This window comes from Eretmochelys imbricata, chromosome 3 (genome assembly GCF_965152235.1).
Source record: "Eretmochelys imbricata isolate rEreImb1 chromosome 3, rEreImb1.hap1, whole genome shotgun sequence".
Lineage (NCBI taxonomy): Eukaryota > Metazoa > Chordata > Testudines > Cheloniidae > Eretmochelys > Eretmochelys imbricata.
The window spans coordinates 204,314,929-204,333,394 of record NC_135574.1 but is presented as its reverse complement, the minus strand read 5'-3'; the positions used below and the strand labels follow the sequence as shown (position 1 = coordinate 204,333,394).

The following is an 18,466-nucleotide window of genomic DNA, read 5'->3' as shown; positions in this document are numbered from 1 at the left end:
TAATTTTAATGTTATAACATGCATCAGAAAATTCTACAAGACATCACTTATAGTAAGCCCTACAAGAACTTCAGTTGTACAGACTATTTGTATTTAGTATACTTGTTATGCGCAAGGTGAAATTCAATGCACAGCATTCCAAAGAGTTACACACTAAATATGCAGAATCTGGAACCACTTGCTGCAGAGCACTCTTTGAAGAAAAGGGGCTTTACTGTTAAATACAGCTAAAACCGCTAGTGGTCACTGCTATCCCAAAGCTGTAAAAAGTACCTCTGATCAAACCAGGGAGTTTAAGTGCATAGCACAAGCCATTCACCAGAAAAGAATGCTCCTCAAAATTACTTAATTTTTATTTTATTACTGTACCGCTTCACACAAAACAATCTGTTCCTGCTCAGGCCATTTCATTATTAGTTTTCATAATACAGATTCTTGACCCGGGGGGAGGAAAAATAACACCCTGACAGCTTTGCTCTATGTTTTACATGATTTGAAAACTGGTATATCACGGCTTACAACAAATAATTACGTTACAGATGACATGCTGCTATACAAAATCACCAAGGTTTGCATTTAGACAGGACTACTACGTTATAGAGTGCATTAACAACAGATAACAGACTGGTACATCAGCAGCAATTTATGTACACTATTGTAATTGTGCAAAAATACTGCTTAGGTCCTGGAAAATAAATTAACCACAAAAAATAAATTCGTAACCAGTGCCAAGTTGTAAAAAAAAAAAAAAAGCTTTCCCACAATTTCTGTATTAACAAAACATGCCTGTGTAGGATTTTCGCTAAACTGTGTTTTATCTGATCTTCAATTATATGTACGATGGTAAAACTATATTCCTTTTTGAATCAGGAAAGTTATGAAACTGAAAAAAACTAATGCTCCTCTACAAACAAAGCTTGACATCTCTTTTCTTTTTCTAAACATAAGCATGCATGTATTTTCCTCTCTGGGGTGCCTGTGTAGAGAGACAGCTGAGTCAACACAGATACAGCACTCAGGTGTGAAAAGTCCACCCCCGGTGCAACAGCTATGCTGACCTAACTCCAGTGTAGATGCAGTTAGATCAACAGGAGAATGCTTTTACCAGCTTAGGTGCTAGTGCTCAGGGCCATGCTTTTCCTACAGACCCAGAAAAACCCCTTCCATAGCTGTAAGCTGCATCCACACGGTAGGATTATGTTGGCATATATCTGTTTAAAGGAAAGTTGGACTTGTTCAGGAATAGTTCCCTGGAGGGAGACCCAAGTCAGCCATTTCTAATGTGACTAGCCCTTGTAAGCAAGCGTTAATCACACAAGTTGCAACTTTTTAATGTTTCCCAGCATATCTGAGTCTGTTGCTCATCAGCACCAGCTCCTCCCATTTTTAAAAATTTCCTCTGTGGCCCCCTGTCGGCCGCACATCTCCATCGGACAAACCGAGCACATCTTCTCTAAGAAGCTTTTCAAATTCTAGAAAACGATTTTGTACAATTTCAATGATAACTCACTAGTGTTCATTCCAGTTACAAGAAAAGCCACACTCAGTACATAACACTAAGCCCTTCCTGATTTAGAAAACAATCAAGTAGAAGAAAGTTTAAATTGATTGTTGATAGGAGTCAATAAAAACCATCTTCTCTCCTGGAATTTTTTATATCATTTGGTCTCCTATCTGATATTTTCTGTAAACAAATGCCATAAGGGTGCTGGCTTTCTAGGGTTACTATATACCCGGCAATCCCATTTTATTAAGGAAAGCTAGAAGCACAAACAAAAAAAAAATAGATATTCTTAAAAGCCAGCTAGTACCCTGTCTGGAATGTGGGTAGGTCCGTGCATATTTGTGGCAGGTCTTTCCTCCAAAAGAGATTGCCAACTATGGAATACTAGTGTTTTCCTACTTTACAGTATCCAATATTTAAAAAGGTCAAATGACAAGCAGCATTTATGCAAAATAAAGCTAGTAGTCTTTCATTGTGTAAGCAGCACTGGTGATCTAAGAATGGAATAATTTCTACAGCTTATTGGAACTGTATTGAAATATTAAGCCGTAACACTGAAACTGCATATGGTCATGAGTCTATCTCACTGTCATACATATATTTAATATAGGTAGCTTGTCTACTTATCTCCACTGAAACTAGGATCTGCACACACAAACACAAACTGGGATTCTTCAAGATCATTTTCAATTTCTACAGTTTTAAAACAAGCCTGGGCAAGCTGTTGTCCAACAGTGCTGAAGGAGGGTATCTTAGCTAAGATCAAGCCTAATACAATAACTAGGCAGCATACCTTTGACACAGCTTTGCCAACAGCACAAAGGGAAGGAAATAGCGTTCTGGCACATACAAAAAACCTGCAGCAAAGACAATAGCAGGAACTTAGGTAAATGAAAAGTTAGAAAAATATATTATTACCTGTTAAAGTCATCTTAGGGCAGGAGAGATGGTATGCACCAAAAAATAATGTAAGTGGAAAAATATATCCAACAAAAAAAATAGAAGAAACTTACATTTCATATATAGTCCTTAAATAGAAAATACATGATAAGCTAGGTCCTACTTAAAGAATGTTTTGGAGAGAAGGTAATTGATTTAATATATTATACGCAGACCCCTCACCTATGAAGATGAATGTTTTTAGACCCAGGTCATTATGTATTTGTTCATGCACACATGTATCTGTATAGTATATACACATACACACATGCATACTGTATATAAAAATCACAAGCATTTCACTAGCATCATTAAAATAGCTCTATCATTTTAAAAACAAAAATCTAATGTCTGACTAAGGTCCATTAAAAACACAGAACTTTAGCAATATGTTAGCATTAGATCAGAAAATATTGTGTGTACTGTATGTCATGGATATTTACAAGCATGGATCAAAAGTGTTGAAGACGATGAGCTAGTAGAGAAATGACGGCAGAAATAAGTTAAAAATGAAAGACTTTTGGCTCATCAGCTACCAAAAATAAAGATTTTTGCCACAAGCATTTCTTTCACTGATCTCAAAAGTCTTGTGAATCCCTCTATTGCTCTCACATATGGAAGATCTGTCAGCAACACCTAGGAGTATCATTTCTTATCCATCCATGTCATCAAAAAGACACCAGGATACTAACAATACAGGTAATTTGGTTCATAAACAACAAAATTAAGCTAGGTGTAGTGTCAAGTATCCCATAATGGTCCATGGCCATTACACAAAAACAGATTATTTAGGAGTTAGGCAACATGCTACATATACCACAAATAATTCACTTTAGGTCTCCATCACCATCTCCTTGAAGTGACTTTTTGATGCGAAGCAACATAGTCGTAAGCCACTGATCCAAGCGAGATATGGAATCAAATTCCTTAACCTAATGGGAAGGAAGTTTAAAACAGTTTAACAGAGGGCAAATGGGAATATTGCTATCACTACTCCTAGCAGTAAATGGTGTGCTCCATTTCATTTGCTAGTCATTTATTTAAATTTCTGTTAGTTAAATATTCCTTAAACCACCGATACATGTAGTAAAGGGCTGATCCAAAGCTCATTAAAGTCAGTGGGAATTTCAAAGATCAAGCACAAAGAGGCCAGGATTGTTGGGAAAAGAAGGGAAGAGGAAGGAACTAGAGTGGAGAGTAAAGAGTCCTCGAAATGGAGTGATGACCAGTAGGTGAGCACTGGTAATTCAGAAGAACCTCACCCAAGTTTTGGGGTTTTTTTTACACATTATACTTCACAGGGACTTAAGCCTATGCTTCAGTGCTTTGCTGAGGAGGGATGGTTTGCTGAATAGGGACCTTTAGACATTTTCAGCCACTCAGTACTGCTGCAACAGCCCGAGGCACCCCATGCCCACTGGCGAATATGGCCTAGAGATGTTTAAAAACTTTTGGAACCTGATCTGCTACTGCACTGATTTCAGCGACGTTACACTGTAAAACTGGAGTTACACAGTCGTGAATCAGGCCCTTAGATTGTAAACTCTTTCCATTAGTTTCTCAGGACAGAGACTTTAGACTGAATTTTCATTTACACTAAGGCCTCTACACTGCTTTGTTTACCCTTCCAAAGTGGTGTGAAGTGGTTTCAGTGTACATGGCAATCAGACCCCTTTGCCTGTGTGTTTTGTACAGCACAGAGGATGCTGCCAGTGCTCAAAGAATAACAGTGCCCAGGAACACTTGTGCAAGTAATTGAGCATGCAAAATTAGCGTGCAGAAATGAAGACTTAGAGGGGGGCTCCTTTGAACTTTGGTCCCAGAATAGTCTGCCGCAAATGTATCCGTGTACAGCTTGACTACTTACTGCCTCAGTGTACGCTTCACAGTTTTGGTCCTCATGAGCTTCCAGCAGTTTCTAACAGAATTACAGTCAAGGGTAATACATTAGTATTGAAAATTTATCACTTCAATTTACAGCAGACTGAGCACACACTGCCTGGGTATTCTGTTACCCTGTGGTCTACAGATTACATCTAACGCTTTTCTCCATTAAGAAACCAAAAGAGATAAATATCTAATGCTTGCGCATCGCTCAGAACGATGAACTCCTGAACCTGTTCAACCCAACAATATACAGACAGTGTCTGATACTCTCCAACAGGCCCTTTGGATCTACTGTTATAATATTTGCTTACACATAAATATCTACTTTCATTTCATTATAATTTGTCTCTATTTTAATTGTCTCCCCAGTTACACAAGTTCTGTACAATTCATGGGGTGTCCTCTAATATATACAAATCATATGAACAGCTCAACATAGTATATGGTAAGGGAAAGACAGTACAAGTGCAATTTTTTTACTTTCCAACCAACAACAACTTTCAGGGCAACTGTATTTAACATCAGTTCTACTTACTTTCACTAGCTTGCACTCTCTCGAATCTGTGAATGCTGGGAACATTTCTTCATACTTCTCAAGAGCAAGCTGAAACAGAGAAGCGAGCCCTTCAGTTGAAATTACTAGAAAAAGCAACCATTAGGTTTCATCTAAATACAAGAGTTATTCTCATAGTTATTGTCTTTATGTAACCTAACCCTAATACACTGCAACAAACAGCGTAACATAACAGATTCCAATAAAATCCCAAGAACACAAGGAAATTCAGATTTAAGATCCAGACTTGGTCTTTGCCTAACTGGGAATGTGTCTAAGGTGTTGTAAGGGTGGAGGGAAAATAATGTGCTAGAAGGCTTATTTAAGTTTCAAACCCTGTCATTGTGACAGGTGATGCTCCTAACCCCAGCTAGTTCCCCTTCCACCTAAACTAACACACATTTCTACTGGGGGAAAAAAACTGTCCGCTGTTTGAAGGAGGATGCAGGAAAGGAGAGTTTGGATCTACCTTGAGAGAACTCCAAAAAAGAGGTCATTTGCCTTTCTTCCCTGCAGATTTTAGGAGAAACTAGACACAACGGAGACTGCAGAGCTAAGGGAATGACTTCTGCAGTCCACAGGAGAAAGTACATGCTGCCTCTTAAGCAGAAGCCAGTCACGCTGTGGTCTGTTATTTTTTTCAGCTTGAGCTGTGACTTTAAAGGGCCCTGTTGATTACAATGTGTGTTGGATCAGGCCATCAAGGTGCAAGTCAGGTCATACATCCCTGGCCTGATCCAACACACACTGGAATCAACAGAACTATCCCGCCTGACTTCAACAGGTGCTGCACCAGAACGTTAATTACTGACTGAGCCTGCAAGTCAGGGGCAGTACTTAGGTGCCTACAAAACAAAAAAAGCAACTCGATTACAGGCAGGATGAAAGTCAGCCCCTGAAAGGACTCCTATATATTTGAAAATCCTGATCAAAAGGAGTAACAGAAACAGCTTCCTTTTGGAGACACTTAAATCGTGGCCTTTTTATGGGACTGCGCCCACATAAAAATTGTTTTGTTTTGAACAATATGGCGCTAGACAGAGAGTGCCTCCCTTTCTTTTGCAAATAATTGCTGGCACTATTTTGTGGATATGAATGTGGTCATCTGTGCTTCCGCTCGACTCGTGGTAGTTATCTCTCTACATGCCTTTGTCTGCACCCAAAACTAAGGGCGCCTCCTATTGTTGGCAAGCATAAAAAGGAAATCTGGCTTTGAAAAACAGGCCCCGCCTCAGCAATGATTCCCATGCAAAAATAAAAGTCAACTGTTCTTTTCGAAAACGAACGCACTGCCATAGCTCAGATCCTACGGTGAATGTTTAATAGTAATCACCGCATATCAAGAGAGAATGTATATTTCACACCCATACTGTGGAAATGCGAGATAGTTCGGACACATTTGCATTACTTAATGTTGCAAAATTTCATTTACGTGATACTGTACATCCTAGGAGAACACACTAGAGGTCACTAACCTTAGCATTCAACTCATCCACAATGAAGTGGCAGAGAGCAGCTTTAAAGAAATACTCTTTTGCACTATACTTGAGCAACGGATTATCCATAGTATTTGTTCCAACCTAGATATAAAAAGTTATAGTGACAGTCAGGTTGTATACTATCTTTTCTTTGTAAGACAAGAACTAAAAACCCCCAAGGTGATCAAAATTACATGTAAGAGATCACACTTGTTTAAGAGACTGGATTCAAAACATGCAACAAATACCACATCCTAAGAAAAAACAACAGCTCAAGAGGTTTCATCTAGTACAACAAAATTCCAAAGTGAAACAAATCAGTCACAAATATTCTTATATATAAAATAATAAAGTGACATAGGCATTAAAGTCCCCACCTACTGTGGTTGTAAAGATGTACGTGCGTGCACACACCCATCTACCCTCTTTAAGGGTTTATCCAGCACATGTCAATGCAGCACTTAAAGGCTGTACAATATTTTTTAGGAGAACCACCACCCAGAACAGAAAGGTGGTTCTCTCTGTTCCTCCAGTGATCACTCCTGCATGTTGCTGAGCGCTCTCTCCCTGATCCAGTGAAGCACTTAAGCACGTACTTAGCTGTAAGCACAAACAGTCCCCCTAAAGCCAATGGGACTCCTCATGTACTGAAGGAAGCTGGTGGACTGGGGACAAAGTGCTCAGCACCTTGCAGGACTGAGCCCTCACGGAAGAGGAGTGAGACTGCACGTGTGTGTGCATGTGTAGGATTTTAAAAGAGCACTGATTCTGGGGAAAACCGCACACTCTCCCTCTAACTAAGTGGTGTTTTGTACTCTGTTTTGTACACTCCAGTCATCAGGGATGCACTCCGTCTCAGCTTTTCTGGCAAGCAATCGGAAACTAGCACCTCTTATAAAGCAGAATGTTGCAGGCAAAGGGAATCCACTCTAGCACCTCCACCAGGTTTGTCTGGCATTACAAACTGACGTTCTGGAGCATGTTACATAGCACTATACAGACACATAGAGGCCAAGTCATGGCTGCCCTGCACAAGATCAGTAGAAGAGGAAGGAGAGTAAAAGGAATTGGTTTCCCAGCACTGCACACCCATACAGGAGGCAGACACCATTTGGATGGCTGCCGTCCTAGAATGCAGGAGGTCCTGTGCTGCCAGCAATATTCCAGACCCCAAAAGGGCCATGTATGGAATGGGAAGAGCATGGCTGTGGCTTCATGTCCCCTGCGCACTAGCTCTCGGCTGCTGAGTACTGGCGAGAGCAAAACTGTAGAGCAGATGCAGTAACCGTCACCAGTCAGCATCCCTGGAGGCATTATGTCCACTCCTCCATGGTGCAAGCATAAGACTCCAGCTACCCCTACACTACAATAGTTTGTTTCCCCACATCTTAATGTTTTAGGCCTGATTCGGCCAGGTGCAGGGAGCCCTCAACTCCTATGGAAGTCAGCAGGAGGGGAGGATGCTCAGTAATTCCAGGTCAGATGCCCACAGAGCTCTATTTATTGTGCACTGCTTCACAAGTACAGCCTCTCTCGAAGTGCCTTCTATTTGCCATTTGATGCAGACTAGGGAACAGTGATTTGATTCTGTGATATCCTGTACAAGGACTGGGCCCCTAAACGGTTCACAGGCAAAGAGCTGATTTAAAATACTCCCAGCCAAAAAAAATCTTCATTATGACACAATAGCTAAGTTTGCAAACACCGTAGGTGTCAATGAAGACAAAACAGTACAGTCTTACAAAAGGTAAAAAAAATATATAAAAATAAAAATTTGAAAGCCAGGAAGTTCACAGATTAGGTTCCACAAACAACCCTAGCTGACCTTACACCAATGGTCATCCTCTAGTTACTTACCAACCCTCATATCTGGAAATTCTGAGCACAAAGGGTAATATAGTGGCAGCAGAATCTCTATTAAAATGATCCACTTAAATGCATCGGCTGCCAGCCAGTCTGCTAGGGATTAGCTCTAGCCATGGATTCCTAATTATTTCACAGTTTCTCTTGATTATTAGTGCTATGCACTAGATCTCAATTAGGACTCAAGCATTAACAACATTTGAGATTCCAGCCATAAGACTATTTTGCGGGTGGGAGAGGTGGGAGGAAGAAAGAAGAGACTTGGAAACACAAGGCACAAATAGCTTTTGGAAAAGTTTTCTAACTCTGCAATCACATGTCCAATCACCCTCAAAGTTTTCCCCAAAATTATACCAGATAGGGAATCCCCACCCCCAACCCAAGTTATAGGCCTTCAAAACTAAGCTTAGAAAGTAAGTTAGAATTTCATCCTGGAACAACTCACAGAAGCAGTATCTACCTTTTTAAGAAAAAAAGCTCTACACTAGATCTCAAAAGAGTCTGGAACAGACTAAATCGGCCAAGCCAATTTCTAGATACTGTGACCAAAAAAAAAAAAAATCACTCACTTTTTCAAAAAGTAAAATATATTTTTGATAAATTACATCTCAGAAATTTGAGAGACAAGGTGGGTGAAGTAATGTCTTTTATTGGACCAACTTCTGGTTGGTGAGAGAGACAAGTTGTCGAGCTAACACAGAGTTCTTCTTTAGGGAAGAAGAACAGATGCAGTAACTATCACCAGGAAGAAATGCTCTGTGTAAACTCAAAAGCTTGTCTCTCTCTCTCTCACCTACAGAAGCTGGTCCAATAAACGTTATTGCCTCCCCGACCTTGTCTCTCAAATACCCTGGGACCAACACGGCTACACACCACTGCATATATCTCCCAGTAATGGCTCATCTGATTCATGGCATAGTTTGACAAAAGGAATTCTACTCTTGACAAAGTCCACATGTGAAATTTCACATCCAGTTCAGTTGTACGGAATGGGCAAAATCTATCTTACAACGGGAAGCTAGTTGCAGCCTCGACTACTGAGAGAATGCTGATTCTTTCCACCATTAGGGCAGGAAATGATCTCTTTAGTCCACCTTCCTAAGACCAATGCAAGATTTAGGGCTTGTCTACGTTGTCCCGCAGTTTGGACTACAGGATTGGCAATAACAGTGCACTAATGCATTAATGCAGTCCTGTTTGAAGAGAACTATGTTAACATGAACTAGGAACCCTTTAGTTCATGCCTGCAGTGTCCATGAGGGAGAGTTACAGTGCAGCATTTTAGTGCTCACTGTTATTCACAACCCCACAGTCCAAACTGCGGGGCAGTGTAGACAAGCCCATAGAGTTCCAGATTTAGTGACCACAGGCCCTGACCCAGACATCAGGAGCAGCATATAATATGCAGTTATGTGTCTTCAACTATACTGTCCATTTTATAAAAAGAGTATATATACACTAACCTGCTCGTAGATTTCAATTGCCTTCTGGTACTGCTCTAATTGAGCAGCATATGCAGCCACCTTCAGCAGACACCTGTTAGCTGAACTAGAATCAAGAACTTCAGTTAAAATAAGTAACGGTACAGTACCTAGTGGTAAATATGTCCATTTCCCTGCTTCTCTAATAGATACATTAACTAGTGGATGTATGTAAAAACATTGCCCAGTAGTTACCTGTTAGAAAAATGAGTATATTAAAAATACCAAAACTATTAAACCACTAAGGTCAAATGTTGAATCTGAAAGCTTTCTGCAAATCTACAGAAAATTCTCTTCCCAATGACCGATGGTATGATATTCAGCCCCAAAGAGACTAGAAAGTGTGTGCATTAAACATCCCACAGTGGATGGAAGTCAAATATTAAAATCTAAACAAAGGCAGAAATCAGTTTTCACATGCAAGCACCTTAATAGGTCTCCAAAGATCTCCATTTGAATACTCAGACTGACAGGTAGGTAAGTGAATGCCAATTTCATGTACCTAAGTGACAATCTCAGCATCTTAATGCAGGATTTGGACATCTTATTAAAGAATTCACAAATTAGGAGAGGCAAATAATACTTGCACATCTTATTATAGGAAAGAAAAAAGAAGGATAAATCCAGACTGTAAATCTTCATTGTTTCAAATAACTATTCTATGAAGAAGACTTGCCTGTTGGATTCTTCTCCTTTGTAGTAATCTGCAGCTTGTTCATAATGTGCAATTGCCTAAAAGACAGACACAACATTTTTTTCTCTCAGCATGTTACTTTTGAGATGAGATTTTGGGGGGAAGACTGTATTTACAAAGATTAGAATTTTTCAAAATTCCTCAGGTGGTTTTAGAGGGATAACATGACATTCCACTGTTATTGTCCCACAAGATTATACCAATATTGACACACTGCAACCCATCCCGAATGAACTCCGATTAAGAGCTCAATCCTGCAAAACTGGACTACTGACTATAACTCTTACTACTGCATGTAATCCCATTGAAATCAAATGGCAAGCTTTGCAGACAGCCTGGAGAAGGAAAGAACAGAGAGGAGAAAGACCCAGGAGTCCCAGCAGGAAAAGGATAGGGAGATGCCCCAGGACATAATGAGGCTTCTCCAACAGTAAACACAGATGCTGCAGACTCTTGTGGACCTACATGTTCAACAATCCCGGGCTTACCTCCCTTTGCAGTCTATGCAGAACTCCATTGCAGCATCCACCCTCAACATTCCACATGGCATCAAGGGCCACCGCCCTACCCCTCTACCGCTCCATCCCAGGAGACATTACGGAAAACCACAGCTTCACATACGCTGACCTGGGACAGCCACAGTAGCTGTATGTGTAGCTAAAATGGACATGAATGTTCTTTCCTCTTGAAAAGTTCCGTTCTATTAATTCATGAAATTTTGAATGTCTTTGCTTTTAAATTGCTCAGATCTTTCTTTTCACTGATTTTGTTACTGAATAAAATTCTATTATTTGGAAAATAATCCATCTTTATTAGTTCACAGCATATGCTGCAGTGCACCCAGCAGTTCTGAAATCACCTACTTACCTGTTACTGCACAGCATGACAACTCACAGGATCAGTGACCTACAGGATCTAATAATGATAAATGTACAGCGAGCTCTACGAAATTAATAGGTGCACTGACAATGTTATAGTCAACCATGTACCCCCAGCACCACACAATTCCTGATAGGCCACAAAACAGCAGGGCCACACAGAGCACAGTACACCACAATGCGTTACTGACGCTCACTGTAAAAGTGCTTCTTCAAAGCCTCCCTGAGTCATACAGCTGCGATAAGCTCTTCTGTGATAAGCCCTTGTGTCTGGCTGTTTGAACTCAGCAGACAGCCTCTCCACCTCTGCCCTCCATCCCAGCAGCAAGCTTCCCCCCTTTGCTTCAAAGATATTATGCAGGACACAGCAGGCAGCTATAACCATTGAGATATTTTTCTTACTGAGCTCCCATCTCGTGAATAAACAATGCCAGATCTGCCAAAAGCACATTCAACTTCATTTTGCACCTGCTGAGCTGGTAGTTGAATCTTTCCTTGCTGCTCTCGAGGTTGCTGGGGTATGGCTTCATGAGTAAGGCTCAGATTTTGTCAGATATTTTTAGTAAAAATCACGGATGGGTCATGGGCAAAAAATCTCGTGACCTGTCCATGACTTTTACTAAAAATATCCCTGACAAAATGTGGAAAGAGGAGGGTCCAGCACCCCCAGCGGCTGGAGGCTCTGGGGTCCCCTTGCCCTCAGCCATGGCTGGGAGCTATGGGGTCCCTGCTCGGCCTGCCGTGGCTGGGCAGAGGCAGGGGGGCTCCTGCGGCCTGCAGGAGTTCCAGGGAACCCCCACAGTCCATGGGGGCTGGGAGCTCAGGGGTCCCCTTAATGCCCAGTGCTAGGAGCTGCTGAGGGCCTGCCGCCAGCAGCGGCTGAGAGCTGCAGGGCTGCCTGCTGACAGCTCCAGCCCTGGGGCACAAAATGTCACAGAGGTCTCTGGAAGTCATGGATTCCGTGACTTCCATGACCTCTGTGACATAATTGTAGCCTTATTCATGAGCAAGGGGTAGGCTAGGTCCCCCAGGATCACTATTGGCATTTCAACATTGCCAGTGGTTATCCGCCGGTCATGAAAAAAAGTCCCTCCTTATAGCTTTCTAAAAAGTCCTGTGTTCTTAAAGATGTGAGTGTCATGCACCTTCCCTGACCAGCTCACACTGATGTCAGTGAAGTGTTCCCACTGATCCACCAATGTTTGCATAACCACACAAAAGCAGCTCTTCTGTTGATGCACTCTATGGCAAGGTGCCAAAATAGGGATATGAGTGCTGTTTATTGCTCCACCACAGTTCAGGAACCCCATTGTTGCAAATCCATCCACTATGTCCTGCACATTACCAAGAGTCACAGTCCTGCGCAGCAGGAGGAGATTAATGGACCTGCACTGAGGCTTGCATTTGCATGACAATGGCCCCTGCATTGGATTTTCCCACTCCACACTGATTTCCCACTGACCGGTGTCAATCCAGCATTGCAAGTTTCCACTCACTTCCCCACAGTCAGTGCAGCTCTCGTTTTGGTCTCCCTGCACTGGAGGTCTGGGGCGAGCTCAGCACACAGATCTGGGATTGTGGCCTTCGCATTCAAAAGTTCTGCAGCCCCTGTTTGTCATTCTAAGCCTGCATTACAGTGCAATCCCACCAGTAAGTACTCGTGTCCAGAAGCAGCACGCCACCATCTCCAGCTGCTCCATGAAAGCCAACAACCTTGAATTGGTGCTCGTTATGTCCCACAGCAGTCTGTCCTCCAAGGAATCGTCATGTTCCCCATTGATTTGGTTATTCTTGTAGCTCTGGATTGTGTGTCCTGTGCTTGCAATGCTTACAACAAAGTGCAGAGCTGTGCAGGCTTCCATGCTTCAGTCAGAGAAGGTGGATAGCGAGGAGAGTCATGTAGGTTTGTGGGATTTTGATAAAAGGAGTAAAAATTATGGGATATAAATGACATTACGGGATGGAGACAGCTGCATGCTGGGATGTTGACCCCTTGCTCCCAGTCACCCCTGCGTGACTCGTTTAGGCCCCATCATGCATTGCCAAAAGACTTCCCAAAAGACAGTGCGTTTGACAGTGGCGGGTCGCACACTGGGACTCCTACCCATGTTGCACAACATTGTGCATTGACAAAAGCACTCCTGGTGAGTACATGCACCGCAGACACAAGGAGCCAAGTATGCACGCACAATATACTAACAATGGCAGCTTAATGCCAACATAACTTGGGTCGACCAAAGTTTGTAGTGTACACATGGCCTTAGAGGAAAGAGAGATATCGACTGGATTCACTAAAAATACCACTTCCCATGGCAAACCGGACTTTCCTTGTAGGGTAAAGGGAAAGAGTTTCATCCAAGTCTGTTAGCTCTGACATGCTTAGCATCCAAGGCTGCAGGCACTGCAGACATCCCATCACACTTCTGCAATGATCTGTCAAATCGTACTAAATAGGTGTAGCTTGATTGTCTCCTTCCCCCGCCCCCCAAAGAGCTGTACCATATAAACAACTTCTGTGCAATTCACACTTTCCTGTCAGTCTTTCACAAACACTTTTAAACTGACCAACACAGCATCATCCTCATCAGGTCTGAAATGGGATCTGGGGTATTTCAAGAGCACTCGCGTAAATCTAAAGTGACTTGCTCAGTCCATCTGCTTCAGGCCCCCATATGAGAGTCAAGCTTGCACTGATGATCATAAGGAAAGGAAGAGGTAACTTAAAAACATGGAAGAGAGGGGGAAAAGAGGCACATAAAAGGCAAAGACCAAACAACTCATCTCTGAGGCTTGATCCTGGTATCACTCACACCAAGTTTAACCACACTAACTACAAGTTTAACTACACTAACTTCACACAAGTTACTCCTGACATATACCCACACAGCAGTATCGGAAACAAGCCTAGAGACTTTAGGTTCCTGGTAGAGCCTGATTCATGAAGTTCCCTAGGCCAGCAGAGTGAAGTTTCATAGTCATACGCAGTTCTGATAGCACATTCAAATATAGTTTCAATGAAAAATTCTAACAGTTTAATCAGCTTACCTTTTCAATATCTACCAGCTCCGTCTCATAAATCTCTGCAATGGTGATGTGATGCTTGGCAGCAATAGTAAATCGGCCCTAGGATGGACAATTTAAAAAAAAAAAAAAAAAGGAAAACAGAGTTTTTTTCCCCTCTCTCCTTCAAATACATGCAGCATTTATTACTTTTAATAGAACAATGATTTAATCTAACTAGTTTAAATAAAGAGGCATCAATCTAAGTTGCCAGACATTGGGATACCAACCCCAACTCCTCAAGGCAATGCAATTTCTTACCAGGTCTGTGTAAATATCGATGGCTGCATTTAAGCAGTTCATAGCCTCTGTAGCGTAAGCATTCAGGAAAAACAATTAAAAATAAAATCAGCTGAGACATCCAGACATTGTTCAACAGTTCAGCTTTCACCAAGGCAAGGCAATATTTCTGCTGTGTGTCTGTTCTGACCAGAAACCTATATGGCCAGCTTCTCAAACAACCAGCTACCCAGGCTCTGAAACTGCAGACGTTCATTTTAATGCCCCAAATGTAACACATACAAAAACCTCTGAGATGTGTGAACTAAAAGTACATTTAAGTGCATTTGTATTGGCAAATCTAGTAACCATATAATGTCGAATTCCATGGAGACATGCACATCCTATGAACAAACTGATTTTTCCCAGACCAAATTTTTGACTTTGAAAAGTTACACATTCAAACAGTAGCGTATGCAAAAAACTGTATCTCCAGTCTCTTAGTTTGCTTTTGAAAATTTTGTCCAGAAGAAGCAAGCTTTTAGTGTACTCAAATACCTAGTGAATACACAGGAAATCTATCAATATTCATAAGAACATAAGCATGGCCATACTGGATCAGACCAACAGTCAATCTAGACCTGTATCCAGTCTTCCGACAGTGGCCAGATGCTTCTGAGGGAATGAAAAGAACAGGGCAATTAGCAAGTGATCCATCCCATTGTCCACTCCCAGCTTCTGGCAGTCAGAGCCATTGATGGACCTATCCTCCATGAATTTTTCTAATTCTTTTATGAACCCATTATAGTTTTGGCCTTCACAACATCCCCTAGCAATGAGTTCCGCAGGTTGACTGCACATTGTGTGAAGAAGTTCTTCCTTATGTTTGTTTTAAACCTGCTGCCCATTAATTATATTGGGGGACCCTGGTACTTGTGTTGTGTGAGGGGGTAAATAACAGTTTTATATTCACGATCGTCACACCCTTCATAATTTTATAGACCTCTGACATATCCCCCCCTTTCTTGACTCTTTTTTTTTTTTTTTTTAAGATGAATAGTCCCAGTCTTGTTAATGTCTTATCAGATGGAAGCTGTTCCATCCCCCTATTCATTTTTGTTGCCCTTTTCTGGACTTTTTCCAATTCTAGTATATCTTTTTAGAGATGGGGTGACCAGAACTGCATGCAGTATTCAAGGTGTGGGCGTGCTATGGATTTATATAGTGGCATTATGACATTTATTGTCTTATTATTTATCCCTCTCCTGATGGTTCCCAACATTCTGTTAGCTTTTTTGACTGTGGCTGCACATTGAACGGATGTTTTCAGAGAACTATCCACAATGGCTCCAAGATCTTTCTTGAGCGATAACACCTATTTTAGATCCCATCATTTTGTATGTATAGTTGGGATTATTTTTTCCAATGTATATTACTTTGAATTTATCAACATTGAATTTCATCTGCCATTTTGTCACTCAGACACTCAGTTTTGCAAGATCCCTTTGTAACTCTTCACAGTCTCCTTTGGAGTTAACTGTCTTGAGTAATTTTATATCGTCTGCAAACTTCGCCACCTCACTGTTTGCCCTCTTTTCCAGATCATTTATGAATATTTTGAACAACATTAATCCCAGTTTTCTTTTTTTTGTAGCCTTTCTGATCTCCTTGAGCATTTCACAGTCAACGTGACCATCTTGGTCAGCTGGTTGGCAGTATATTCTTTCTGCTATACTCTTATTCAAGCAAGGAATTTCTATCCATAGAGATTCTATGGTACTGTTTGATTCATTTAAGATATTTTTTTACTGTATTTCACTCTATGCTCTCTTACACATATAGTCCCATTCCCCCACCAGCATGTACTACTTTGTCATTCCTATATATTTTGTGCCCTGGTATTGCCATGTCCCACTGATTATCATCATTCCACCACGTTTCTGTGATGCCTATTACATTAATAGCCTCATTACATTAATAGCCTCAACCAAGCACTCAAGTTCATCCATCTTAGTATTGAGACTTCTAGCATTTGTACTCAACCACTTACAAAATCTGTCAATATTTAGTTGTCTGCCTTCATGTGATGGCTGTCTCACTGGCCCTGTGTGTAGAACTGGAAGCATTTCAGAGAATGCCACCATGGAGGTCCAGGACTTTAATTTCTTAACTAGCAGCCTAAATTTGGTCTCCAGGAACTCTCGCCTACCTTTCTTTATGTTGTTGGTACCTACATGTACCACAACCACCAACTCCTCTTCAGCTCTGCACACAGGTCTGTCTGTATGCCTCCAGAGGTCTGCAACCTTCACACCTGGCAGGCAATTCACCATGCGGGTCTCCCAATCATCACAAACCCAACTGTTCATATTTCTAATAATTGAATCCACCATTACTATTACCTGTCTCTTCCTAATAACAGGGATCTCATATTCCAGAATGGTATTCTCACTGCAAGAGGACACCATAACATCATCTGGAAGGAGGCTCCAACTATGGGATAGTTTCCCTCTGCTCCAGCTTCATGTTCTCCTTCCCCAAGACTTTCTTCCTCCTCAACAGCATAGAAGCTGTCAGACTGGGGGCACAGACATCTATTATATCAGTAGTTGCTCTTAAAATATCCAGTGTTGTGTGTAGTACCTGAGTAATATCCCTTTAAAAAGAAGTCCGGAGCCCTTTAGGGGAGCTCCATGTCTTCTATTTCAGTACAGCAGCAGTGTATGTAGGTAGCTAGGTCTTATATATTTGTACATAGTTAATAAATACAGTTATTTGGAATCCAATTGTGTCCATGTGGTTTCCCCATAGTCTTAAGGCTGAGAGAGACAAAGGACACAACATACAGGTTGTTTGAACACAGCTTCGCCAATGAGCAGGTGTCTTTTCTATCCCTAAGAGAGTTTTGCGATCTTTCCCTTTTCATTTACCCTCCCTCCCCTGAAAAGTCCAGACATCTCAGTGGGAAAGCTGAACAAGTCTCCTTACTTGAATCTGTCAATGATGTTTCCATAGGAAGTCAGAGGGGTCACTGTTACTTAATATAAAGCATCCTTCATGTTGTCTACCAGAATTCTAAATCCTACTGGCTGAGAAACAGACAAGGGTCCAAATTCTGCTCTCAGTTACACTAGGGTAAATCCAGAGTAATTCTGTTGAAGCTACTGGATTCACTCCAGATGTATACAGGTACAAACAGAACACAATCTGGTTCACAACTGACATCGACAGAAACAAAGAACTACTTCTTTAGACCTGTAAATCTCAAAACACACAAATGGGTAAAACCAGACCTATTATGACCAATCTTATTTCAAAAGGCTCATGAAAAAATGTAATCAGATTGCTTCAACCCAGAACAGACATGATAAATTTAGCATTAGTTGCAGAACATGAATGAGGAAATAGGCCTTAAGCAAACTATTTCTTGCCTCTCTATGAAATGCTCACACTCCAAGACCATACTTAAAGTGCTTTATAGAACACTAACTGAAGATCTTAAATCAAATACCTGTCTTACAAAAGGAAGCCAGTCTGCCAGTTACTACACAACTAACAGGATTTGTATATTCTTGTACAGTATTTCATTTGCCTTACCTTGTGGATCTGCCTTTTTGTAAGCATTCCCAGCATCCACAAAACCGATGGCTGCATCATGTTTACTCTGTAGTTGCATATGGAGCTTGGCTGCCTGACAAAATGCATTTCCTGCAGCTAGGAAAGAAATACAACAAAAAAGATTAATATTTCCAGTCTCATTTAATAAGCATGAATTTATGGACATGCCTCCAGTAAAAAGATGAGCACGTACTGCTTTCCACTACCTGAAGAACTTTAATAGATATGGCAACTATGCAAGTGGAAGAAAAGGCACATGAATTCCAGTGACCAAATCATGCTCTTAGATACA

The 18,466-nt window shown here is 41.3% G+C and overlaps 1 protein-coding gene across 1 annotated transcript in view; it reads right to left on the bottom strand.

Moving 5' to 3' along the window:
* Positions 1 to 63: 63 nt before the first annotated feature.
* NAPB (NSF attachment protein beta) overlaps positions 64 to 18,466 on the bottom strand; it is a 36,145-nt gene continuing 17,742 nt past the window's right edge. Inside the window, exons 3-11 of the mRNA XM_077814120.1 lie at positions 18,154 to 18,270; positions 14,599 to 14,645; positions 14,323 to 14,400; positions 10,382 to 10,437; positions 9,688 to 9,772; positions 6,359 to 6,463; positions 4,866 to 4,934; positions 4,311 to 4,361; positions 64 to 3,375 (exon numbers count right to left, since the gene is read on the bottom strand). Coding sequence (XP_077670246.1) covers positions 3,271 to 3,375; positions 4,311 to 4,361; positions 4,866 to 4,934; positions 6,359 to 6,463; positions 9,688 to 9,772; positions 10,382 to 10,437; positions 14,323 to 14,400; positions 14,599 to 14,645; positions 18,154 to 18,270 — 713 coding nt within the window. The 3' untranslated portion in view covers positions 64 to 3,270. The remainder of the gene's footprint in view (positions 3,376 to 4,310; positions 4,362 to 4,865; positions 4,935 to 6,358; positions 6,464 to 9,687; positions 9,773 to 10,381; positions 10,438 to 14,322; positions 14,401 to 14,598; positions 14,646 to 18,153; positions 18,271 to 18,466) is intronic.